Genomic DNA, 27548 nt, shown 5'->3' on the forward strand with positions numbered 1-27548 from the left:
CCGCTCGGGCGGGACGGGCCTTTGGCGCTGCCGCCCCTCAGGGGCCGGGGGCACCGGGGGGGGACTGTCCCCTCGGCGGAGGGACGGGACCGGGCGGGGAGAGCCTGGCCGTCAGGGAGGAAGGCAGCTCAGTCAGCGCCGTCGGCGCCTGCTCCCGCTCTGAGGTGGTCCCCGGTGAGGGGGAAATCAGCCGTAAGCCGTTAGAAGCATCTTATTCTCATGAGAAAATCGGTAAGCAGCCCCCCCGCCCCGCCTCGCCTCCCGTAGCTTCTACAGGGAGCCGAAGTGCATCGCGTCTGTCAGCTCCGTGTGGGGAGCTCGCCGTGTGCGGGGCTACCCCCGCCCCCAGAGCCCATACCCCCTGTGGCGGAGGGCAGGGCGGGCAAAATAAAGTGCTCCATCTCCTCCACATGATGATCCTGCCCGTGCTTTGGTCCCTGAACCGTCCGCAGTGCTTGGCCTGGGGAAGCCGAGCGCCCGATCAGCTGCTGGACTAACAAGCAGGTTTTCGGAAACCCTGCGTTACGTTTGCAAGTGTGGTGAATGTCAATAGGATCAGTAAATAAAGCTTGAGAGTGTTTTTACCAGCCGCGAAATGCACTACCGGCATTTATTCCTATCTCAGGAAGGAAATTCGGGTCTCAATTGAATGCGATGTTAATGAAAGGGGACTAGATTGAAATCCCAGGAAATAAATGTTCCGTGTTAAGCACAGGGAAGGGGACAAGCACTGTTGTCTCAGTGCTGCCTTGCCAGTGTGCTCCAAATTTAACCCAGGGTAGTTGGTTGCTTTTCATGGCCCACATGCACTTTGGCTGCAAAGTGCTACTTCTTTAACTTTTGCAAAGTGTTATGCCTCAATTCCCCTGTATCAAGTTCCTCACTTCCCTGTCCCAGTCATTATCGCTTTGGGATAATTGTGGCATATGTCTGGGCTGCCACCAGAAGGGCCGTCCTAGCTCTTGGTTCCCACTGTCTCTCCTGCTCGTGGATCAGGAGGCTTGCTTGATGAGTGGGATCAGAGGGCTAATTAATGCAGCTGAAAACCAAACATTTTTTTCTTATATCAGCTTTCTGCTCTAGCTTTTCACACAGCAGTAGGAATACTAGTACTGCACAAGAGAGGCACTGGGGAAGCAAAAGAGGACAAGTGGAAGCGTGTCACCTTTGAGCAGCAGACGGGAATAATGATGGAGTACACGACCATGCAGATCTGGCCTAATTCTTACTCGGGCCATGAAGTAAACCAAAACAGAGGCAGCTCTTCTCTCTGAAAGTAAAAAAAAAAGCAAGCTGTCCTACTGTGGACTTTAGATTTTATTTTAGTATTTTAATTATTTTTTTTTTAGGTTGAAGGCGCCTCTAACTCATTTGTGACAGAAGACAGTCAGCAGTGTGCTGTTCTTACAGGTTAAGACCCTTTCAGTTATTCCCCTACATTTTCCCTGTAAGACCACAAGGTGGAAGAAAGGGGAAAGGGGAAGATATTAGTGCTCACATAACTGTCAAGGTCTAAACAAAATTGGAGGTAGGTCTAGTCATACTTTATGGTTCTTGACCTAGGTGAATAGTTATCTCAGTCCCATCTTGGAGCATGGCCTTGGTCACCAGTTACTGATTTGGTGTTATACTAGCCAGGTATCCATTAGAGTTAGGTATCCACTACAGTTTAAAAATGGGTTCAGCATTTTTATTTTTAATTCATTTACTTTTCACATATGATGTGATCTACACTTGAAACCAGATCCTTCAGGTGAAGCTCTTCTGCTTAGTATGTTCTTTTGTTTGTTGTGAGGAGAATTAGATCTAGCAACCAGGTCTAAAGCTGATGAGAATTTTTTTCTGGTAAAATAAGTCTCACGGGTGCTGGTATCTGATTCAGACCCACAGCAAATACAAAAAATTTCCCATTAAACCAAACTCCTATCTTTTGGCCAGCTGTAAGCAGATAGTAGGAAGGATGGGGAATAATTTGAAAGGAGATCTTTTCATATCTATGGCAAAAGACAAGTAGTTAACTCTGGGCGGTGTTGTGGTCAGTGCACAGTACCAGCAGTGCCAATCATCCAATTACTAGATTTTTTTCAAAGCCTTTTCTCTGCCTGTCATGTTTTCATTCAAGTGGCTTCTCACAGAATTCCTTGCTGACAAGCAACCCCCCACCTCCTCCAAATGTCTCCGTTGCTTTACAAAATTCTTGACATCATCAGATTTTTACCTCTCCTGTCGTGCTAGCCAGTACTATCTCGTTGTTGCATACATGCTGTGTGATAAGTTTTGTAGGAATATGCTTTGTTCATTATTTGTGTAATATTGCACAGTACAGATTTTGACTCAGGTATCGAGATTGTAGGCTTCACTGTAACACACTAGTAATAAAAGCAGTAATAAAGGATGCCAACATTTTCTGTAGGAACTATAGTTAAGTAATTAACTATAACTATAGTTAAGTAAGCTATTCCCTGCTGCAGTTGAATGCTTGATGTGCTTTGTGGTTTAATGAATTAATGGTTCAATCAACACTACTTTTAAATTCAGTGTGACTTATAGGATGGAGCATTAAATTTACATTTCAGTGGGATGTAATTTTACTGTGCCATGCTTAGTTATGTTATTTTTACATAGATAATCTCTGCAGCCTGTTTCCACTTGGAAGAGCAAGAGAGACTGATGTGAGGGTTCTTTCACTTTCTTATAGATTCCATTTGTGCTCATCTTCTTCCAAGGACAAAACAGATTCTGTTATCATCTGACTCGGAGGCAGTGGTACCCTATCCTCAGGAGCCTCAGAATCTGGATGACTTGTCACCTGCCAGTCAGTTTTCCCTGGTGTACTGGCCACACCAATGTAAAGTCATCAGGGACAGAATTGAGCACATTGGTAAGTTATTGTGTTACGCTTAAAATCTTGTGTATGGGCAAAGAGGAAGCACACCTTTTATATAAATAAAGCCAAAAATTTATAGTTAGTAGAAGTGAAATCTTAAGAGACAAATCATTATTAGTCCAGATTGAATTGCTACAGAAAAAAAAAAAAACAATAATGCAGTTACAATTATTATACATATGCTTCTCTCACACCCTTCTCCTGGCTTCCCTTCCACTGCTCCTCTAGGTCCTAAGGTCAGCGGTGTCATTGCAGAGGTTTCGTTCTGGAGGAGGGGAGGGGCTGTTTGTTGCGACTTGTAAGCCTCTGGAGTCCTTTGCTGGGAGAAATACGATGTTTGTATTGATGATGTCTTCTTCCTCACTCTAGGATCCAAATAACTCTAGGATCATTTTCACATGTTTGCTAGCTCAGTCTTACACCTTTCTCTTTTTTCCTCGGTCTGCAGCTCCATGTTGCATCTGAATTTACTATATATGGTGTTCTTTACATATGTTAGATATTATTTCATTGTTCTCTTTGTTAGCCCTAAAATGAGTTTTGTCCAGCTCTAGGTCTGCATTTCTACACAGAACAACTCCTTGTTACTGCTCTCTGTATAAGCCTATGGTTGTACCACACAAAGATAAACAAAAATAAAACAAATTAGCCATATATATCTGGTCAATTAGAGAAGCTGCTGTCACAGCTAAATTAAGTGAAACAAAGCTGCAGGCAGATAAAGAAAAGTTCAGACAGAGCAAACCTGACAAGCCTTAGTCCTGAAGTCTTACATCAGTACAAATCTCATCTGTTACTAGCCGTGTCAGTACTGTATTTCAGGGCTATACGGTTAAATAGGAATGTCAGCTAATAACTGCTTTTATGCAGTCTATACAAAAGTCATACTGCAAACCTATTTCGAGATAGCGAAGACTCGAGCAGTTCCTGTGCTTTATAGATACAACCAATTGCAATTTGGAAGTAATCAGTAGAAATTGGAAATGCACAGAGGTGGGATTGAGACATCTATGCCCTTATTCTGTTGCCTTTGAAAATAGATCCCAGTATCTTGAATGGAGTGGGATAGGACTGCTGTGAGTATTACAGTAAGGAAAGGCCTACTGTCAGAACGAATCAGTGTTCAACAGATCTTTGACATGCCAGGCAGATGTCACCCGAGTTACATGGAGACGCTGCATTATAGCCATGCAGCATCTGTGTGGTCAGCAATCAATGATTTCACTCTGTAGTTGGAGCATCTGTTTTCCTAATGGTACCAATGCTGTCTAATGTTCACCATTGTCATCCTCGCTGATGGTAAGCAAGCTGTGCAGGGAACAGAGGTAAGTTTGCACAACAAAAGTTAGTCCATGCACAGATTGATATGTGTTTTTATTTAGAGTTATAGTGAAGATTTGTTCACCGATCCAAAAAATGAGGTTCAAAAGGGGACTTGCCTATTCGTTTATGTGCAACTGGTATAAATAGGATGAACCACTTTTCAATATGTCCTTCATATTATACAGACTCTAATACAGTCTTCGTGCTTGTACTCCTTCTGTGTGTCTCTTCTTTTTCAGATTGGATACCCTCTACCCCTGAGCCATTGTACACTACAACAGGTTTGGAGATGACGCCGCCATACCAAACTCCTGACAAAGGCACTGTGATTTATCTAGGAGAAGAAGGTGGGAACACCCTGAGAAATCTTGCTGTCAGCTGTAGGTAGATGAAGCACATGCTTTGATCTCCTTTATGAACCTAATTCAAAGCCTGATGAAATCAATGTGATTTTCTATTGTTATTTTAAAGCACTTGGGAATAAATTATTTTCCTATAGATAGGGAAGGAAATTAGTTACATAGTTACACAGCTGTTTCATTATCGATAAGTTCTGCTTGTACTGTTAATTATCTCAAAAGTCCAGCTCAGCTGAAGCCATTGTTCTGAGTGAATAACAGTATGAACCAGCCTAAAATGAGTTTGTTCTGAAAATATAAGTGGAGAAAGGTAACTTAACAGCCAAAAGAGGAAGTGAAAAAGATGACAGCTGTGTAACTGCAAGATCAATACTAAAGTCTGTGTTGGGAGAATATTTTGTTATCCTGGTTTCTGTAGTGGTTTTGCCAAGACTTATAAACAAAATCTGGTCAGATTGGATCAGTGCTTGATTACAGGCTCCTAAGTCTGGCAAGGATTCATTGGATAGAATTGAAGGGAGTTAGTTGCCTTATTCCACCATCACCAGTTGATTATCAGAGTTATTTATTCTTTTGTGTGTTTGCTAAGTTGATCCCATTGCCTTGGATGAACTTGGAACTTCTGGCAGTTTTTGATTTTGGTCCTGGGCTACTTTTATGGAGATGAGAAAGGATGATAACAGTTTTGCAATCCTAGGATAACTAGATGTGGCCACAAAATTTTCAGAAGCACAAAAATGAAAGGGAGCTGGCATCCTTCTTGAGGTCAACACAGATGGTAAAAGCTTGCAATACACTGAAAAGCACTGGTACTCTTTGACGTCATGTCTATTTAGAAATTAGCTACTTCTGAAGTATGGATGTATTACCTGTCACTAGTAGGTTTTTACATCTGGTGGCCAAGAAAACTGGTAATGGCTGTGTGACTAGGAAGGAACCTCTGTCGTCTGCAACTGGACCTGCTAATTTATTGCAAGGGATAAGATGTGGAGGAACAACCTGAATCCCAGCTCCCTGCCTTTTTGAAAACAAGGACAGTGATTTCTGTTATGGTCCTTTAGTTGCTGTTCTTTAAAAATGCAAGTTTCCATGTCCTTTATTACTGACTTGAACTTCATGCACAGGCAACTGGAAGTGGTTCTTATTTCAGCCTGTACAACTCTCCAGCAGAGTGTGTATTTTGGTATCATGGTTCTCAGGCTTTGTTAATGAAACTTTCCAACCGAGGAGGTGAAAACTGCTGCCTTTAAGTATGGCCAGTTCTCCCTCCTGCTCCTGAAGAATGATGTTGTGCAGGCAGTTACAGGCAGACAGTTAGCAGTTCCTGGGCTAACAGACATCAAGCTGCAGCAGAATACGAGTGCTTGCTATCACTGTGGAGACTCTGTATCTAAACGTATGGATAGTAATAATATTTGTTGACTACAGGTTGAGTTTTTAAGTGACTGTAATTGTACGTTCACTGCCTTGAGTGTGCCGCTTTGCCCCCTAGCCTTGGGTTTGGCTGTTAGCAGGACCCACGGAGAACTTCAGAGCCCTGGAGCCTTTACTCCCCCTTCCCTGCTTGCACCAGGGAGAGTAGACTGCTTGGGCGAACTGGGCTGATGGGCGCTGTGGCCAGCTCGGGGACAGGAGCAGCTAGGAGGAGGAGGTGAACTTTGGAGCCCCATGGAATTCATCTTCTTTCTGTTCCTGGGACACAAACCTCCAGCTTGCCAGCTTTGCCATCCAAGTTATATAGCAATAAATATCATTTTTAAAACCCTAAAATCCTCCTCACAGAGAAGGTCTATAGGGTAGGACAGGCATCTGCATTATGCAGATTTATGACCTGAGTGGCTCAGACTGGCATGTAATGAGCTATTGCATCCTGTGGGAGACAGCAGCAGCACTCTCCTGATTCCCACTCAGTTTGAATTTGAATTCAGCAGGAGCTGGGAGTTACTGCCTGTCTGGGAACTACCTGCTGCTGAGTTCCTACAGGCTCTCCTAAAATCTGCTTTGAGAAGGAAAAATACAATCCAATGGGGACTCCCATGCAGAAAAATTAAAATATCATGATAGAGATCTCAGATTTTATGCATGCATTTCATTCTATAGCATTTGTCTGATACAGATGTTTCCAGAAACAGTTTTACTGGATTAACTACTGAACCTTTTTCTTCCTTAATGTTAAGGAAGAGCATGAAGAGGAAGGGAAGGGTAGATAAACTGTGAATGAAATTTCAGCTAAATAGAAAGTAATTATTTGAGTGGGTATCCCAGCCAGCAAAGCTAACAGTCTTTCTCTATAATGAAAACCCCTGTGGGTCTGTAGTAACTTCAGTCATGAAGAACAGTACACTGAATATGGCATCTTTTGTGTATGGCAACAGTGATTTAAGGAATGAAAAAATTACTTCTAGGAATCTTGGCTTTACACAACTTCCCTGAGTAGTACTGTCAGAGCGTTAATAACACTACAGGGGAGAATAAGACAGACAGACTGCTGCAGGATAAATCTCTAGCGCAGCCCCAGTCAAGTGAGGGCAGACACAACTCTGATCGGAATGGGGGCTGCTGTGCAGCTTTAACTCTGCTGTATAGTACAGGGTCAGTCCCCCTTATCTGACAGCATGGTAAGGCGGCTGTTTCTCCTCGGGGGGATCCAGCAGTAAGGAGATAGAGAGAAGCAAGAATACAGGAGTTGAGAATACAACAGCTTGGTGATCAGTGTCTGGCAACCAGTACAAATCTTTCCTTTTGCCAGTTAGAAGGTTATGTAGCAGGGAATTTCACTTCAGGCAGATAAGACAGCCAGTTCGATATTGGCAGTGTGAAACCCACAGTCTCACAGTATGTAGTTCCAGCCTGGAATACCTACAGTTTTCACCTGTCCTCCTTTTCCCTGAGCTGGTCTTAACCCAAGCAGTGTGCAGCTCGTGCTGCTGGGGTCGGCCAGAGTTGCCAGCATGGCTGCACTGACTCTGCAGCAGGACCTCTGGGCTCCCAGCTTTCAGCAGAAGAGGCGCATCCTCTCTATTTTGTGGGTACAGTTTGGAGATGACAGGAAGTTTTGATTACCCCGGTTTTCCACACCTTGGTGGCAAAAGCCTTCTGGTATCTAAAGAACTGCCCCACCAGATAAGTAAATTCTTGCTGATGGCAAATCTAGAAGTTCTGTTTTTTAATGAACTACGGTAATGAAGATTGGAGTAAAAAGTTCAGTTATGCCTCTGTGAGCATCTCATCTGAGGAACAGTGAACTGTGCTGCTGGGTCTGGGTGTCACCTTTTTTCCTTCCAGACTAGAATAATTGAATACAGAGATTCAAAAACAAACTGATGGCAATTATTGTCAGCTATGTATGATTTCTGAGCAGAGAGGTTGCCCATTTGACTGGTGAAAAGACCTGGGGGAGCTGAGTCCTAGAGTCTTTCCACCTAACTCAGTTGCTTTGCCTAAGTGCAGAGTATGAATTACCCTTTGCTTGTGCAGAGAGACACAGGTGCCTCCAAGACAGAATCAGATCTTAGGCTGGCTGAAATCCATAAGGTTAAGTGGGAATGGGCAACAAAACCTTTGTATAATTTCTTCTACACTTACCTGAGATATGCTTTGAAATTCAGCTCCATGCAATTTTCTTTTTCTAGAAGGAATTTTCGGAAGGATGCAGGTGTTCCCTAAAATGACTCAGACAGAAATGAAAGACGTGTTCTGCTCCTTCCCCTAGCTAACAACAACTCCTGCTTTATGTATTCCCAAGAGAGAGGTGTCTGCCCCCTGAAGCAGATCCTCCATCAGAAAGAGGACAACACACTGATCTTCGAAGCACGGTTTGAGAGTGGGAATTTGCAGAAGGTGGTCAAAGTGTAAGTTTCTAATCTTTTTTTCTTTTATTAAGATGGAGTTATTATCAGAGTTGTTATTAGCAGCAGCCTGCTATCAGTTTCTGAGCACGATGTATTATTCTGGGTTTGTAACTTGTTTTACATTAGTTGAACAAGCTTCAAAAGTAGTTTCAGGTAGCCTTCACTTGAAATGGTCTGATAGCCATTCCATAGCACTGGATGATTACTGCAGGTGATAATCACCCACACAAACTCAACACCCTTTCTTAAGCACCTCCTTTTAAAGCATAGTGTGGAGAACATTTTTAGAAGTCCTAGTTATCATTAAAAGTGCTAATGAAGACAGCAGTTGCATTATTGACACGCTTGGTGTGATTAGGCATCTTTTCCTGGCAGCTGCGTAGACTTTGATTTATGACAGTGTAAACTGGATTTGCACCTCATTCACTACAGGGTGCTTTTTCATTGCAATCTGCATTATTTGACACTGCATCATACTACAGTGCTAGCCAGCATCACAACTGTTTGTCTTCTTTTTGCTACCAGCAATGAATTTGAGTACCAGCTGACCCTGCGCACCGACCTCTACACAAGCAGACACACACAGTGGTACTACTTCCAAGTAAGCAATACACAGGCAGGGATGCCGTATCGCTTCACTATTGTCAACTTTACCAAGCGTAACAGCCTATATAAACATGGCTTGCGCCCACTGTTGTACTCAGAAGCTGATGCTAAGAAACACAAGGTTGGCTGGCGAAGGACTGGAAATGAAATCAAGTATTACAAAAACAATGCAGGCCAAGATGGACGTCAATATTTCTCACTCACTTGGACGTTCCAGTTCCCTCATGACCAAGACACCTGCTACTTCGCCCACTGCTATCCTTACACCTACTCCAACCTGCAGGAGTACCTGGTGGCCATCTCTAAAGATCCAGTGAAGTCCAAAATCTGCAAGATTCACATCTTGTGCCATTCACTGGCAGGAAACTCAGTGTATGTTTTAACTATCACCAACCCTCCCAAAAGTGGCAAGGGCACCAAGAGGAAGGCTGTGATACTAACCGCGAGGGTGCATCCGGGAGAAACTAACAGTTCCTGGATAATGAAGGGCTTTCTGGATTACATTCTTGGCAATTCAGGCAAAGCTCAACTCCTGCGGGACAATTTTGTCTTCAAAGTGGTACCCATGCTGAATCCAGATGGTGTGATTGTGGGAAATCACCGCTGCTCTTTAACAGGTCAGGACTTGAACCGCAAATACAGATCTAATGTGAAGAAATTTTATCCTTCCATTTGGTATACCCGAAACATGATCAAAAGGTAACCTCATTTTCTTTCCCTTTAGAATAGATGATTTGCCTTTCCACTGTCTCTTTGTTAGTGTGACTTCTCTATGTCCCTTATTGTTTTGGTATTGTTTACATTTTTGCCCTGTACCCAACCCTTTCTGCCTGTTTTGTTTACGTTCAGTTGCATTTCAGAGTGGGTTATTTTTTTTTCTTCAGTATTGTGCAGGTTTTCCTTTAATATACTTTCTCCATTCCTGGTAAAAAGTTGTATCTCCAAAGTAAAAGAGTTTTCGTCAAAACATTTTCAGCATATTTCTTCCCACTATCCTTTCCCACTATCCTACTTATCAAATTCCTTGTTTCCTTCATTTTCTTCTTTTCTGGAATACAACCATGTCCCAGAACAAAGTTAGGTTCAGAACAGATCCCAGATGTCCATTTGACAGCAAAGATTGCCAAGTTTGCTGTATGTTTTGCTACAAAGATGTTTGATTTCTTATGCAGACTTCCAGTCACAGAGACATTGATCCTCTGGATATAAAACTAAACCTTTGGATATTAAACTAAACCGTCAGCTAGTAAACTAAATCAATCTGGTTTAACTTCTGTAGCAAATTAATACAAACAAGACTTTTGTGCAGAAAGCCAGTGTCAGAATCAGTACAAGTTTTTCATCTGGTAATCAGTAATGTTTTTCATCTAGTTACAGCCTGTTTTAAATAAGATCTGAGTTCTTTCAAATGAATGTTTTGGCATGTAGATCCCTAGCTTACAGGGGATGAGCACTGCGCCTCTCCTTTTCTGTGAGAATTCCTCTCTGTGTCTTACAATATGGAGAGAGCCTGCATTTGTGAGTGCCGTGTAATTAATATGAATTATGTCTGCTGAAGTGCTACTGACCTTCAGCCTCATATTCAGCTACTGTCAGCTGAGACAGATGTGTTTATTACTGCTTCCTTCTTAGTTCCACCATGGATTTCCAACTCCTGCCCAGAGTAAAGCCCCAAGTGACAAGCTGTGGTGCCATCACATCTTCCCTGTAGAGCTCTGCTTCAACATGAATTGGGCTTTGGGGGTGTGGGTTGCTAAACCCCAATGTGTCTGCCTGCAAATTTTCTTTAAAAAGTTAGTTAAGCAATAATACATTGCAGAATCTTGGCACATCATAAAAATTGATGTCTCCAGTTTGATAAAGGAAAGAATATTCACTGCCATTTATGCTTCAGTCTCATAATTGTACAGCATGTATTATTCAACACATATACAATAGTGAAAGAGCAGCAGATAAGAATAGCGGATTTCAGCTGTACAACATGCTCGTGCACACATCTACAGAGCTGGATGTATGTAACTGACCCTCAGAGTTAGAACAAACACATGGACAAAGGCTAATGATGCATACACTTATATCTTATCTCTGTGCAGTGACAAGTGTTTTATTCTGGAGGGAAATGAGCAGTTTGGCTCTAATCTAGCATGCCAAAGGTTTAACTTGGAGCTCAGAATATGTAACTTGTATTGATTTCTTGCTCTTTAGGTTACACATGAGCTTCAGTGTAACGTATTAGCTTAGACTAGTTTCTGAGGTGGAGAAAAAAAAGGCAATTTTAATGAAGTATTCTATGTCATCCTGTATTACAGAGTGATGCGGGAACATGGTGTTTTTCTGTATTGTGACGTCCATGGTCACAATAGGAAACAAAACGTCTTCATGTATGGTTGTGAGAGAAAGCAGCAAGCAAAAGCACCATACGTGCATCCACGTGTGTTCCCACTCCTGCTGAGCAAGAGCTGCCCAGATAAGGTAAGAAAATGTCTGGCTAGAAACTTACTCACCTAGTAATTCAAGCACCATCTGGGATCCCTCATTTTTTGTTGAGTTATCACATTTACTAAAAGACTGCACTTCACCCAGTAAAATAATCTTCAATTGGCTAAAACTAGAAATGGTAGGAATTAATTATTAATTAGGAAAAAAAAAAGTTTAGTAGGAAATGACAGCTTTCAAAATATGTCATTTTCAAGCAAAATCTGACTGCAGTAAGCTTCTTTTGAACCAGAAAGGTTGCAAAGGCTCTGGAATAAAACAACACACAAACTAACCTACTAGATGTCATTGCATACTTGCAGTTAATGCTGTTTTCCTCAGATATCAATAATGAGGTGGTTGTGAGCTCCAGGTCGGTTGCATCAAACTGTTGGTCTGTTAACTCACGAGAGAAGAGCTATTCCAACTTTTTAGTAAATATGCATGTTGGTATGTACCAGGATTTGTGGTATCTCAGCTGGTCAGCTGTCCATATAGGATTGTTTAGAAACAGTAAGTACAGCCACATAAAAAATTACTTGCAGATGTCTCAGAAATCCGTAAAGTAAAATAAACTTATAATCAAAGAGCTGTTCTTTCACCTACATCTCCGTTATACCAGTAATAACAGTATGCTCTGAGCTATGTTGTGCAATATTCAAGTAGAGTGAAAACTCACAATTGTTTACCTGGTAGATAAGATTTAAAGACCTTGGAGTGTTAAAATGTAATTATTGCATCCTCCTATTTACTTCAAAGGCTAATGCTGTACCTGTCTTTTAAGTTCTCATTCCCAGACTGCCGTTTCAGAGTACAAAAGAGCAAAGAAGGCACGGGTCGAGTGGTAATGTGGAAGATGGGCATCAACAACAGCTACACTTTGGAAGCCTCTATCTGTGGCTCTAAGTTGGGTGAGACAATTCCCTGTAGCTATTTAGTAGGAATCATCAAACAAGACCTTTACTTTTGTTTTTTCATGGAAAATGGTAGCTGGAGCTACCATTCCCTTGGTGGTGTTCTCTCTTATTGGGTAGAAATGAATGATGATTTAAGATAAGAGTTGGAAAATACACTAAAACTAGGGCATTCACCTAGCAACCTTTCAGGCCACCGCTAGCATTATTGCATAAGTATCATGAAACAACAACATTAGTGGATGGCAAATTCAAAGCAGTAACTAAAGCCAGTTATATTTGTAGGAAATTTTGTAATAGGAAATCAGTTAACTATGCAATATAGTTAACCCCCTTCGAGTGGTTAGATTTGTTCGTATAAGCAGGATAATAATCTGTAATATCTGTATAAAACTCTGGCAGTCATAGACTTGTCTAGCATCCTTGAGGGAAAGATACGTGAGTTTGCAGTCAGCCACCATCCTGAAATACCACAGATACCTAGCAGTCAGCAGGATGACTGACATTTTCATTTCTGTCTTGCTCCTATTGATGCTGCAGGCCGCAGAGAAAGCACCCATTTTGATACGAAAGACTTGGAGTCAATAGGACAGCATTTCTGTGATGCTCTGTTGAACTACTGTGTTCATAACAAGCAGGTAAGGAAAGCCCCCCTAGGCCTTTTCTCCTGCCTCAGTTCATCCTCCTGTGACAAAAAATAATACTCTATAGGGTTATATCAATAATAAATTTGATAATGGCTTTCTTTAAATAGTGAACTAAATTTGTGGTGTTTCTTATTATTATCTGTGCCTGAAGGAACACAAGGAAGTAGTGAAACAGCAAGCCAGGGTGACCTCCAAGGTCCTGAATTCTGATGTGTTAGACTGGGATTCCAGGTAAGTTAGAACTATTCAGATATGCCACAATTTATTATATGTTCTCTGCACCTCATAAGGAGTGCCAGAGTAAATGTTAGAAATATTACTAAAATTGGACTTTTAATTGTCACACTCCTTAATTTAACACTCCTTAAAAGATTGCATACAAATCTTAAATCCAAACCTTAATAGCCAGTTCACTGGAAGTAGAGCTCTGTATCTACCCCAGGTGGCCTTCCTGAGGAGAAATGAAACTGCGTTGGTACACAGCTTGGTCTATTGCATCACTTAAATCAATATGCTTTTTTTCAGCTTTACATTTTGCAGAGCAGTCTAGCCACAATATAAGGTATATTGTTTTGGGTTTGTGTAAACCTAATATCATTAACCATGGAAGATGCTAATCTGATTCCATTTAGCCAAAGGGGTTAAGTTCAGGGTAATTGATAGCAGTGCAAGAATCTGTACCCGACCAAAGGATATACCTATGAAACATGATCAGCTCCTCCTGTGCCAGTGCGGACTGGGAGTGACTGCAAGATCAGTTGTGAGAGCTGGGCATTTGTGTTTTATGAACAGCTGTGGCCCTGTGGTCATTTATTAAGGAATAAAACTTATGTACATTTCTTTTTGGGGGAAACATTAATAGGTTAGATCTATCTTATCAAACTTTAGGTGCTCAGAGTATAGAAATCAAGAGCTGAGCTTCACAACTGGTGCTGAACTGCAAGGAAATAAAAAGAGACACAAGATCTTAATGCATCATCAGAGAACTGGGAGAAGACTCATTGGGAACAAAGAGGATGATGTTCTGTGAGAGGATTTAGGAGGGGATGGGGAAGGTGTGTGAAGCAGAACTAAAAGAAACCTAGGTAGGAGATGCCATCTGGATAGATCACATCTCTTTCAATAACCAAGCTTTTTGTAAGATGATAATGCCCACTTTTTGCAGGTTAGCTGTAGGTCTGTAAAATTAAAATGTGGATCTGGAAGACAGGCATGTGGAAAATACATTTACATCTCTACAACTAGGGCTGCTACAGAAAACACCTGCTAATGGTTGAAATGAGTGGTGCAAAATACTGTTTGCAATCACCAAATTTGGAAATTAAACAAAACAATGCTCATCTTCCACAGCAGCCAAACTTCTGACAGCCCAGACTCCTGTGATCTTGTTGAACACCAGCTAAAACTAGGTACTAAGGTATGCTATGACTTTTTCTTGTCTGTTTACATCTCTGTCCTGGATGCCACTGGGAAAGAATCACTAGAGTTTAACAGGCTCTATTTTGAAGAACCTTAGGATTAAGTCAGTCAGAATAGTAATTAACAAATCAATGGTCTATAGAGATACAGTCCAAATGAACAGTGCAGAGCAGTATTAATTTTCCCTATAGCTTAACCCAGATTGTCCAGAAGGTGGTGTGTTTGTTCCAAAAGAAGGTGCCTTTCTACCTGTCAGGTTCTACAGTACAGCTGAGTAAGCAGACACAGGGTCAGGATGAGGAGGGCACCAGCTTTAAGCACAGGAAGTATTGTGACACCAGTACACTGGTGTCAGCCATACTTTGCAGATACCCAGTTCAGAGTGTTCAGGAGTTGTGTTCTCCTCTCGTGTGCAGGCAAGTCATCACACTGGTGCTAAGTGCTGTCAGCATAAGACTACCCCATTGCCTGCTTCTAAGCTCACAGGCAAATGTAGCCCCAGATGTAACAAAATACTTTCACTGGAGGGCAATGAGAACATTTTATTTTCCTGAAACCTGTATTTACTTGTTTTGCTGAAAAGAATAGGTTGAAACATGGGTTTTGTCCTTGTTTATTTGGTGGTTATTTCTTTGGTGCCTGTGATTACCATAATATTACTCAAGATGTTTCCTGTAGATAAGCAAAACAAACTTTGTTGAGTGTATTACTTTCAGAAAGCTTGTGGATGAATTTTAGCCAACAATAATAGTTCCTGTAAATTGTTGCTTCCTGTTTGTGACATAAATACAGTAAATAAACGACAGTAAAAGGGGAAGCTAGTACTGGGACTGTGTACTAAGAGTGTATAAAACTGAAGTGACGCCTGTAACACTTTGCAAAACATGCAGATAGGCATTTCAGATGACTGGGCTGGTTGACAAATTGCATGATTTGGAGTTTTAGATCTAGTTTCAGAGATGATAGTTTGACACATGATGTAGTCAGATAAGCTCTGGTGAGTGCACTTGTGGTGAGGGAAGCTGCCACAGATCCCTTTATGTGCTCTGCCCCTCCCTGGAGGTACTTGTCCCTGGAGGAGTTCTATGGAGAACCCATGTTTGTGCAAAGTCCAACAGTTCCACTTAGTCCCACTGCCATCCAGAGTTTAAGCAAAGCTACTGGGTTTTGTATTTCAGGAAGGTGAAGTCCAGACAGACTTTCCTCTTGTCCAACCCACCTGGGGGGTAGTAATTTCTGATGGAAGGACTGTGAGGGTGGTGTCGACTTCTAATGTTTATCCACAGCTTGAAATTTCTTCCCCTGTTCTGTTCAGTGCTAAAGAACCAAGCAGGAGTTTCCACCACTGATGCCATGGTATTTCCAGGACTATATTAGTTACAGAAGGTCAACTGTAATGGGTTGGATGAAAAGTCTCTTTTGCATGGTACAAGGACTGGTAGCAGAGGGTTAGTGAAAGTACACAGGGGAGGGATGAGTATTGAGATGTTTTTTCCTTAATGTACCCTCTGTCTTGTTTGTTCTTGTAACGCTTCCTTTGGGATTGAGTTTATTCATATGTGAATGATAAATCCACACGGGCACATTTCCTGATGCTGGATTTAAAAAAAAAAATTATTCATGAAAGCTTTAGAATGAAAATGGTAAATGGACTCAGCAGCATTTTCTGGTTAACACCAAGCAACCTGGGCCTTTTAGTACTTCTCAGCCCTTCATGCTTTCTTGGCCCACCTCCTCTCGTCTGGCCGGCAGTATGCCTGTGCATGGGGGTGTGACATGGGGCTGGCAGCTCTCAGGACTGGCAACTTGAGAAAAAATTGCCTAAAACTCTGAGCCTTTCCACTTCATTTGCTAAAAATAGCCTTGTTTGGGTTGAAACACTCACCATGCCAGGCAGCGGGATTGATTCTTTTTTTTCTGATGTCCGTAAGCACCATTTCCTTGTGGTCTGTAAATGGTACATACAAGCAAGGCAGGCGGGTTTGCCTGACATCTGTGACTAAGCTGTAGATTGAGCAGGCTGCCACGTAACTCATTCATAACTGCATATTGCAAACATCAGTATACATTGCAAAACTATTAGTTAAGTGGAGCTTCACCAGGTTGTTCTGTAATTTCTGTGCCGAAACACAGGCAAAGACATCTTTCATGCAATGAAATTGTAGGAATTGCATTCATGCATCTCTCATGCAGTGAATTAAAGCGCTTTTGCTGGATGCATAATAGGAGCAAAACACATCAGAGTGATACCGTTACTATGTAAAGAAAGCATCAACAGTTTATCAAATGAGTTTGAAAGAACAGTACATCACAATTCCTTCAAGAAGTTTCTTTCTTTTGTTCTTTTCATGATTATGTGCATTTTTCCATGTGGATCTACTTCAGTGACTAATTAAAGTTATTAGATCAAAAGACCTACCAAAATTTCCATTGTTGTTCTTGATGGGAGTTCTTAAAGGCATTTGAAAAAGGTGAATAGCAAGGAATATCACATGTACAGTAGAGTTTTTGACAGAAATTCATGCTGGAGCTGTACGTAGCCTTCAGCGGCACTTTGTTGATGTTCAGTCTAGAAACATATATACCCCTCAGATGTAAAATAGGAGCACTGTTATTATTGCCTAGAGAAAGTAAACTGTTGTTTGGAAAGAAGAAGTCACATTAATATTTTGATGGGTAATATTCTTGTTATGTACATAAACATTGTAATGCTGGCTGCTTTATTAATGCTTTCATTGGTTCAATAGGTTGACCAGCGCTTCCCAAGCTTTTTGCGTTTTATGCCAATCTTTCTTTTCAGAAGCCCCAATGTCAGAAAAACAGAGCAGTGGCAATTAATACTACTGAGAAAGCATGGCTGTCCAGGTTCCCAGACTAAAAATAAACATGCCATATTGAGTAGGAAGTGAGGTCCCTAGTCAATGTGATATGTTTGTGTCCAGGTTCATAAGTATTTGCTGAACAGAACAGCATAAGGAATTCAATCTTGAGCAGCTTGCTTACATGTGTTCCTTCTGGCATTGTGATTATCACGTTTATTTGCAACTGCTGGGGTTTTTTGTTTGTAACTATAATATTCCCTCATGAATCAAAATGGTTACATACTACATTCTGTGCAGAAAAAAAAAAAAAAAACATCAGGAGAACATTTTCACAGCATTGCTGAGGACAGAAATCATGAAAGCAAAAATGTGAGTATTTTTCATCCCGGTAGAAACATCTTCTGCTCTTTTTCTGACCAGAGTCTGATACATGACAACTTAACTCAACCACTGTAACTTTAGACAAACAATTTTGTCACCAAAAGCTGCTGACCTAGAATGCCCATTGCTCTTTATTGTCTATTTCATCTGTGAATGAAGAAGTATCAACACCAACAAGTCTGGGGCAGGAAAAAATGGTAAAATTATGTCTTGTGAATATATTATTTGATACATTTAGATCTTTCTGTCAAGGAATATGCCTTGAAGCTGGAGATTATACCAGTTCTTGTTCAGTCTCCAAAACTGCTAACATTTCACCCCCTCAGCTGGACCTGTTTCACTTCCAGTTTCATTGAACAGGATTTTTGCCAAGTCCATTAAAACATTTTCTGTTGTGTTTTCCAGTCCAGTAGAGTGCTGTGGAAAGAAGAGAAGGACATTCTAGGGAAACAGGCAATACATTTTTTAATTAACTTTGGGATCAGCCCAGCCCCGAAATACTTGTGCTGGCAATATTCCTAAAGCTGCACCGTGCCCCTCCCTACCATTCAGAGTGTGTGACTTGGTACTTGGCATTAGCCGGCCTAGCAACTACCATGGGATTAAGTTTACTAAAGGGTCGTTGTCAGAATAGTTGGTATAAGATCTAATTTTTTTAAAAACATCCTTTCTCCATCCATTATTGCTGTTTGGCATCCTACATGACTGTTTATGAGCCTTGCTGTAGTTGACAAACACTTAAAAATCATAGATGAAAATAGTGTAGTCTAATGTTATGTTCCTACTTTCATGAAAAGGAATTTAACTTAAATATTTTTTACAATGCTGAACACCCAACAGCTTGCAATGTGAACACAAGTTGCTGAGTTTTCTGAGCTTTTGAAAATCAGGCCAAATACTGAATGCCTAGCTTGCCTTCTGCTTGGGGGGGGGGGGGGGGGGGGGAGAACAAAAAGAAAAAGCCCAGCCTTTACATGTTAACTCTTTTCCCACTAGTTATTGAACCCTTACCAAGCTTCGCCTGTCCTAACCTAGTGTACGCTCCTTGAACATGCCATAAAGTGGCTGACTGATAATACCTTTTTGTCAGTCAGTCTTTTGGAACTTAATAATACTAAAAATTCATTCGTGTTTCTATTCTGTTTCACAGACTCAAGGCATTGAAACTCAACATAAGATATTTCAGGTACTTGAACCAGTGAAAAAAGGTAAACATTATATGTTTGTTTAATTCTTAAAATCCCAATAAGCCATTTTTTTTCTAGAATCACAAGCCTCAGTAGGGAGTATCTTCCAAAAAGATAAGTACAGAGTTTCTTGGCTGGGATTTCACTCAGTCTCAGCATTTGGAAGAGCTCATTTTTCTTTAGTTTAAACTGTCCTCATCACATTATTACACTCTGCTTTACTGATTGGGAACAGTCTCACTGGAGAAAAACAACCGGAGGCAAATTCCAGAGAGGTGAAAAAATACTTGCTCCTATTGGCAGTAGGATACATGCATTTGTAATAATGCGCTCATTTGGTCCAGAGAAACTAGAGGAGAAAACATTCATTGAAGTCAAACAAGGCAGGCCAAATCCTATGGAAAATTAGGATCAACCAGAACTTTTTGGTTTCAATACAGACAAAATGAAAGAAGCAAATATGGAGGCTAAGGAAACAGAACTGGAGGACTTGTGTCATTGCAAGCACTAGGAAATCTAGGAAAGATTTAGGTGTCAAAGTGAACAAGTAGCTGAGCATGAGTTATCTTCATACTGTGCCACGAGGACAAATACAGTTCTTCCATATGTGAAAATAGGAGGGAAAAGCTATTTTGACTTCTTTGTAGAACTTCTCTGAGACTAATACTGACTTACTTTGACTGCTTCTAGTGTCATCATTATTTTAAAGAATTTTTTAAAAAAGAAGAATGCAAAAGAGAACCCCTGAAAGTATTTAAGAACCGAAGACAAGCTCCTGTCATGACACTTAGAGAGTTCAGCCACTTTATGATGAAATGAGACTTTATGGGATGAAAATTGTCCCCTAATATACAAGGACATTCTGCAGTAGAGCAGCTCAGAGTAGTGGGGATAGCATCAGTCGAAGAAAAAGAAAGCATGAGAAGCTGTGGCTGCAGTTGATAAGACAGAAATTTGCATTAGAAGTAAGAGATGCATGTTTTGGCAGGGAGTCAGAACACCCAGTAGTGCAAATCCCAGATGTAGTACGTTTTCTGTCTCGCTTCAGTCGAACACAAAATCTGCAACAGGGTTCATAGAAAACTGAATGAAATTGCTGGTCTATTTTTCATGGTAGGTGAAACAAATGATGAGATAATCTGTGGTTCTTTTTGGCCTTAAAAATCTGACCTTTATAAACTTTTAATTTTTGACATTGAAACAGAATAGGCTTCTTACAGGAGCGTAGAGTTTATTGAATTCAGGAGTTTAAGGATAGGGTTTGGTAGAGTTTTTGGTAGGGTTTGAATTGAAAACATTGGTGTGGACAGAGTACTGAAAAAACAATGGAATTTGTTATGCCTGGTGTCAAACTTTGTGGCTTCACAGATACGCTAAAAGCGGTGAAACAGCCTCCTATCAAGCGTACAAAACCAACAAGTTAATCTGTGAGGAAAATAGCGAAGTAGAAATGTCCTGAACACAAAGCTGCCTGCCCTCACCTCACAGTGTCATAAGTCAGCATTCATTGATTTTAGACATTGTTATTATGTTTACTTATTCCAACAAACACCTGTGAGCAGTGTTAATTACAGCATCATGTTACTTTTTAAAAATTCTTACAGTTCATATTCTTGCCAAAATTTTGCAAAGCTGATATTACATTTCACTTCTGACCTCTCCTACACAGATAAACAAGCCTTATGAAATATTCTGAGAATTACAAAAAGAAAATAAAAGGATTCTTCTCATTGAAATAAGAGCTTTAAAATCTTTTCCAGATGTCACGTCAGCAAATCATACAGAACACTACTTCAGCTGTTGTTTTCATGAGCAGGGATCTAGAATTCCTCAGTGAGGACCAGATGAGAAATACTAAAATAGTCATACTTATTATCTGTGGTTTTATATAAATCTTGTGGGGTTTATGGATTCATAGGGAGCTATCACAGATCAGTTAAACAGAGGAATGTGAGAACATACTACTTATTCTCTGCCTACGGTTAAGGATACTGGAATTAATTCTGAGGACAATCCTTATTCATGTGATTTTCACACTTTGGGTGATGAAAATCTAACAGTGTCATGCTGTAGTGGCATGTTTTAGTAATGACTTTGTGCGTGGTTCTGAATTCCTGTCTTGTTTTTCTCAGACATGTATCCAGAGCTATTCTGCCTTATGACTACTTTGTTTTTGTCTTGGAGAACTTAACCAGAAAAAAAAAAAAACAAAGCAGCATGGTAACTGAAAAACTAACAGATGAATATTTTGTTTGTGAAAGGGTTTGTAGGAAGAATGTGCCTGTGATAGGAGAGGACTGGATTCATTGATTGAGGAGATCCTGTGTTCTTAATGTATTTTTTAAACCTATGTAAATATAACTGGAAGGTTTCCCTGTGTTTTGCCCTCCCTACTTTATTTTGGCCAGGTGGGTTAAATATTATTAATGAAATTCAGTATCAACTGTATAAAGCACCTCTTCACTTAGAATAAAGGGAGCTTCAAAATGTTGTAAACGATGTGTCTAAGGGACGTGCCTGCGCATACACTGTCAGACCTGGTTCATCTCACCCATGGACCTTACGCAGTAGTTTCCTGCCTCACCGGGGCCATGCCTGTCACACCAGCCAACGTGCTGGAGTTCCATGTCTTGAGAAGGAAGATGCCTGAGCCACCTGCAGTATGGAGGGAGAGGTGAAGTTAAAAGTGACTGCCCCTCTGCCAGCCTCTAAGTCTGGGCACAAATCATTACAGGTGTAATTGGCTTCTGTGGGACAGGCAGTCCAGTTAAGTACAGTTTAAGTACCGGTACAGTTGAGTACATTTAAGTGTTCTGACTGATAAGGGCTTGCCTGCCAAAGAGGAGATTAATAAAGAATGCATTTTTAAATGTTTTTGCAATCTTGGCTGACTTTAAAGAACTTTCTTCCCCAGCTGCAGCTGTTCATTCCTAGCTATTGTGTACCATACCCAAGGGTAAAAATTTAACAGATCACATTCTTCTAAGCTTTCCTGGAATTGATGTTGCTTAGAGGAAGGGAAACAAACAAACAAACAAAACCCAAACAAAAACAACAAAAAAACCCAAACACCAAATCCTGGCTCTTAATACTTTGTTACTGTGGTTTTTAGATCCGGACTGGAGTACTGTCCCACAGCCTGTAAAACACTTTATATCCCCTTTTTCTCCCTCCTACTGCTCTTCCGGAGATGTCTTATCAGCAGGGTGTGTAGTGAAGGCAGGTGCTATATATGTACCTGAGAGGAAACAATTTCTAGCCCAAAGGTTGCTGTCACTCAGGTACTTTTATCTCACCTGCACCGCACCCCTGTTCAGCTGCTGCCCGAATGCAGTGGCACCACCACGCTGGAGGCTGCCACACTACTTAACTTCTAGCTTCCCTGGGTGCTGGCACTGCTCGTGCCCTGGGGCACCTTGTTCTTACGCAGCCAGCAGTCCATGAACACCTACCGCCTGTCGAGATCAGCCGGGTGGCACCAGCTCTTCTCTCCCACTCCCACCCATGTTGCTTGACCAGTGGGGCTCGACATAGTACTCGTGCTCTGGAGATGTCTGTTAGGACCCTAGTCCAGTGTCATTTGGATGTCAAACACTTGCTTTCCTTGGAGCAGACGCTAGGAGTGAGAACATGTTCTTCAACAGAGCTGCATGCTTACCAAAACAAAATAATCATGTTGCCTTTGGCACCTTCACTTCCTGATTCAGGGTTCTATGCATAGTGGAACAGTTTCAGAGTATCTTCCTAGATACCTAGAGTATCTTTTTCCCAAAACAGCCTTTATTAGGCAATAGATGAAGAAGGGGAGGTGGGCATGTGAGTTGGAATCTGCTCAATATGAAGAAAATCTTAATCCCCACAACTAGTCATCTGAGTAAATGGCTTGATGTCCAGCAATGTCTGCTTACTGTAACTCTACTTACTGTTACAGTAAGTAGAGTTACCATAAGTAGAGTTACAGTAAGTAACTGTATCAGCCTCAGCCAGTTATTGAGTCTGAACTGGCCAAGACAAAATTTGGATGTTTCATTGTGTTGATGGTTTTTTTTAAGAGATCTGATACGTGCTTTCAGTGTTTTTCTTTTTTCTACTTTTTACAGTAAAATTGCCAATTGCAGCGTCTGCCAAACAAGTAGGAGAGGATTTCAGGTAGGATACTATTATATTTTACAAGTTTCTAGTATTTTTCACAAAGCGGGAGTGAGATAATGATCCCAGCCTGTTTCCTCTACAAATCCACTCTCCTCCTTTTTATGCTCCTCTGACACTGTGCTTCATTGTTTTTCATTCATAAACTAGACAACTGTCCTTGGCCAATTCATGCTGTGGTTGAGACTGCAGTGGAAGGTGATATTAGAGAAGCAGAGAATCCTCTTTCCTCCATCTCATCTGGAGCACCAGCCCCCCTCCTTCAGCACATAGCTGAAGCTCTTTTCCCCAGCTTTGCTGGACTCACTGGCTCACAGGCACCGATCTGGTGCTTTTCTGGAGGAAGGGGTGATTGCTGCTGCCTTGGGAGGGAGAGAGAAAATAGGGCCATGCAGCTACTAAGAAACAGGGCACAGGTGAGAAAATAAAGGCCAAGCCAGGCTAGGTAGCACGGACAGTCCAAAACAGACATTTACTTATTTAGAATGGTTGGATATCTTAAAATCACAATATTGTCATGGTGCTAGTGCATAGCTTATTGGTAGTGCACTCCCTTCACTTCTGGGTTCTCATGCTTTGGTGATGAACAATGATGGTTGTACACTCTTAGGGGTGTGCAAGGCCCCGTGGCAGTAACACTGACAATCAGTGTTGACTACTTTCTTACTGATAGCATAAAAAGTTCTGTGTCTTGCCAAGTATACATGTGGCTGTTGTTGGGTAATGGAGCAAAGCGGAGTTAGCTAGCTAGTTAGATTGCAGCGGATCCTGCCACAAACACTTTATGAAATAGTACATATTAATTTGTTCACACTAACTGATTTCAAGGACTCCAGCTTTGCACCTTGCAGCTCAGACTTTGCTACACAAACCTGAAAATTGTGGGCTCTCCCCTGAAAAAAGAGGAAAGAAATGTCTTTGGTGTCTGTCTTTACTTCTGTGATGATAAGGTAACCCTCTGCTGTTTCTATGATGGGTACTTCTGGCTGACGCAGAAAGGATAGTGGTATAATGGCTACATGATATTGGCAATAGTGTCCTTAAGAGAGTATCATGGCATTGTGGTTCTTTGTAGTTTGAAATACAGTAAATTACTTCTTTTCTTTTGGGGGTTTGTTTTTCCCCCCTCATATGATTCTTGGGAAATGCTTCAGACTAAAGTAGCAGGAATTTTACCTGTAAGGATTTTCTATTCTGCATGGTCATCTTTATGTATATCTTGTCATGAAATTGTGTGGAGATAAAATATTGTCTGGCCTGACCTCTGTGTGTTTTAGCTCTGAGAGTCTCACCCAGGATACTAAAGGCAGTCATGAAAAGCCGTCTGTGCCACAGGAGGCAGGAAAAAGTGTGTGCCGTGATACGATCCTATCCACAAGAGACAATTTCCATTCACCCAGCTTTAATCTGGTCTCCCAGAAGATGAAGAAACACAATGGCAAAAGTGTCTCCAAGTCTGCAGAGAAGACATTTCAATATTTAAAAGGTTTCTCAGTTATTGTTCTATTTGAAATACACCAGAGAATAGGATTTAGTTCTGTTTGTTGGGTTTCTTGGTCTAGCTGTCTCAAGGTACTGAAAGACATAAGACAGATGGTAGCAGTACATTAGCAGTGCTGGAAAACTCCTAGGTGTTCAGCAGCAGCTGATAGCACTGTGGCAGATACCAGAACTGGTGTCATGGAGCTCCCTGGCTAAAACACTGGAGGTCCAGAAGCTCATTAACCTCTTTGTGAACAGCCCAGGGAAAAGAGCTTGGAAAATCTCAACCTAATGGCAAAGGATAATGCCTCTGAAACTGCACTATCCTTCTGCAGTTACTGGTGGGAGAGGCTCTAGCCATCGGTTCATTGCTTTTCATATGTCTCAGCATTCCATAAAGGCATGTACAGTCTGATGCTGTGAAATGTTGGAATTAGCCTTTCCAGGGGAGGTCAATAGAATATCATATCGCTGGAGCAATAAAACCAGGTCCTGTGCCTATGGCTGAAGTTTCCACATTTTAGTACTAGATTTTGAATCATGCTGTGGCTCTCCTTTAGTAAAGGAAATGTTTCTGCCATAATACCAGTTTCTTGTGAAGGAAACCAAAGGCATGTACTTTTTTAGTAAGTAGTAAGTCTGTAGTAGTTGATATGGATTTGTTTTTTCCTCCTTTTTGGCTCAGGTCATGATCGTACTGCAAAGAGCAATTCAAAAAAGGAAGAAAGGAAAATGAAGGAGAGGCTCCCCTCAGAAAGCACAAGGTCCAAGAAAACCAGGACAGCAAGCCAGTATGCAAATTTTGGGAAGAGTAAATCCTGCCAGCCACAAGATGCACTGTAGTTCTCCCTGCCATTACTGCCTGAAGCAAAGAACAGACACCATGCTGCAAAATATCGGGGTATATTTTGGAGCCCCAGTTCTTCAGCCAATGAAGGCACATGAAAGTGTCATGTAGCTGATTTGCTTAAACAGTTCCCAAGACTTTGGTTATGGATTATGACTCTACCAGCAAGGCAGTAGATACCCGCAGATATCAAAATTCTTCTTGCTCTTTTTTTTTCTGAAAAATAGTTCACACACATTGGCTAATGTAGACATGAAGTTTCTCTCACCACATGAAGAAGTATCCTAAATTCTAAACCAGTTTAGCAGCGAGTCTCTCCTGAATATAAAGTATCATTTGTCTTAAACAGTAGATACTGGTTTTGTGAGGTAGACTCCCCCCTCCTTCTTTTTTTTCCTTCTTCATTCTGTTTGGAAGTTTCCCTAAGGTTCTCAGGGAAAGCGATTTATACCAAGCAGCTGAAGCCACCATTCCTTGATCATAGTAGAGAAACTGGAGAGTCATAAGCCACAACAATCATTCCCCCTTTCACCGACAAACCAAATACATGTTACACTCAAAAACATTTGACATAAAATCTGTACACAAATAGTCCATCTGTGGAACTCTCTGCTAAAGGATGTCATGGATGCAAAAAACATACATGGATTCAGGAGGATAGGTACCTTATAGATAGACCACTGGGAGTTTTTGAATAGACACATACGGCTTGGGAAATCTCAGCTGAAAAGAGTGAGAATCTAGGAGAGTGCTTGGGAAAAGCATTGGATATGTTTGTTCTGTTCCTGCTCTCCCCTGGGCATCCACACATGGTCACCTTGGAGGGGGGGTGCTGTGATAGAGGGCCCCTTGCCCTAAAGCAGTGTGGCCATTCATGTGTTCTTACATACCTGGGTAATATTTTATTCGTAACAGTCATATACCTGCACAGTTTGCATTTTTCTTAATGTGTGTAGCATTGTACAGGCAAGATGAAAAATACACTGTTTAAGACAGGTACTGAGTTTTGTTTCCTTTAAATTTCCTAGCACTTAGGATTGCCCAGTAAGCAAGTCAGTGGTCTTCCTCTCTCTACCTTGTCTCTGTCTCTACAGCATGCTCCATTTTAGTCTGTACATTGGAACCTATTGCTGCAAAATCAGGGCCATTAACTTTTGAGCATTTGAGAGGGGCTGTGCTAGAATTGCCAATAATAAATAAAACCTAAATTATATTGCTTCAGGAAGCCTAGGGTTCAAACTGTGGAGCAACTAACACTGGACCCCCAGACTGAGCTGCACTTCTTTAACTGTACTCTATCTGCAAGAAGAAAGAATTGGCCAAATACTTAAAATGTATTGCTGGAAGGAAATACCCCATACAGCCCCTCTGTTGTGCACTGTATAACAAGAAGACAAATCATACCGTATTGCAGCAAGACAAATGGAGTAATAAAGACAAAAGTCCTGGGGATTGAGTTCTGGGAGCCTCATATCTGATACCCTGCGGGATTAGGGTTCAGTCTCACGGAATCCTAAATGCAGCACACGTGCAGACAGCACAAAGCCATTTAGCTTTGCACTGCTTTGGACTCCGGTTCTTGGGTTGCCAGCAATGTCCTCATGACAGCTATAGGAAGAAAAGCATAACATTGGTTTCATTTCACTGAGATTTATTTATTGTTAGTTGTCAGCAGATTACAGATGAGAAAAAAAATAGTCATTTTATGATTTCTTCTGAATAAAAATTATTTCTAAACAATGTAGAAGAAATGAAGTGAGCTCCAACCTCTCTTCTCACCAGCCTAAGGACTCCCACAGGACTCCCTCAAGTCTTGTACAATGGGGCTGTACTAGCTATAGCTGAGAGGGTTTTTGAGTAACCAGAGGGAGCAGAGTTCTGCTGTGGAGATTCCTTCAGGAATGAGGACCAGGGTCATGACCAACTTCTGGGAAGCAAGTCTGGTAGCGTACTTTTAAAACAGCAGGCTAAAATAAGCAAAACACTTTTGAAAGTCCCAGCTCATCTCATGCTTTACCTGTCATTGCTAATATTACTAGAACTGCTGACAGTGTTGCTGTGTGTGCTTTAACGGCACCACAAGGAACTGCAGAGCAGTTCCTTCCACTGTAAAGCCATGTGAACATCTTAACACACACAAGAAATTACATTTCTATTTCAGGAAGCAATTCCAGGAAGAAACAATTGCATGGGGATTTA

The 27548-nt window shown here is 41.3% G+C and overlaps 1 protein-coding gene across 3 annotated transcripts; it reads left to right on the forward strand.

The window, feature by feature from the left end:
- Positions 1 to 26345, forward strand: AGBL3 (AGBL carboxypeptidase 3). Of its 3 annotated transcripts, XM_030002743.2 has the most exons (16): positions 1 to 231; positions 1350 to 1410; positions 2699 to 2881; positions 4450 to 4590; positions 8282 to 8420; positions 8946 to 9725; positions 11336 to 11498; positions 12286 to 12412; positions 12956 to 13053; positions 13214 to 13293; positions 14413 to 14479; positions 17604 to 17672; positions 18835 to 18892; positions 22972 to 23020; positions 24298 to 24506; positions 25188 to 26345. In XM_030002743.2, exons 1-16 carry the CDS (start codon positions 220 to 222, stop codon positions 25343 to 25345), a joined length of 2394 nt encoding a protein of 797 aa, XP_029858603.1. In that variant the 5' UTR covers positions 1 to 219; the 3' UTR covers positions 25346 to 26345. The 3 variants fall into 3 exon arrangements, 2 of the variants coding, with proteins under 2 accessions (XP_029858603.1, XP_040976401.1); XR_003921626.1 differs by lacking the exon at positions 25188 to 26345 and having other exon boundaries at positions 17602 to 17672; positions 24298 to 24463; XM_041120467.1 differs by lacking the exons at positions 22972 to 23020; positions 24298 to 24506; positions 25188 to 26345 and having other exon boundaries at positions 17602 to 17672; positions 18835 to 18975.
- The last annotated feature ends 1203 nt before the right edge of the window (positions 26346 to 27548 follow it).

The sequence above is a fragment of the Aquila chrysaetos genome, chromosome 26, assembly GCF_900496995.4.
Source record: "Aquila chrysaetos chrysaetos chromosome 26, bAquChr1.4, whole genome shotgun sequence".
In the NCBI taxonomy this organism is placed as follows: domain Eukaryota; kingdom Metazoa; phylum Chordata; class Aves; order Accipitriformes; family Accipitridae; genus Aquila; species Aquila chrysaetos.

Coding starts and splice junctions, on each gene's coding strand:
- AGBL3 (XM_030002743.2), top strand. Junction 23,021..24,297: donor CAAGTAGGAGAGGATTTCAG/GTAGGATACTAT, acceptor TGTGTGTTTTAG/CTCTGAGAGTCTCACCCAGG. Junction 24,507..25,187: donor GACATTTCAATATTTAAAAG/GTTTCTCAGTTA, acceptor TTTTTGGCTCAG/GTCATGATCGTACTGCAAAG.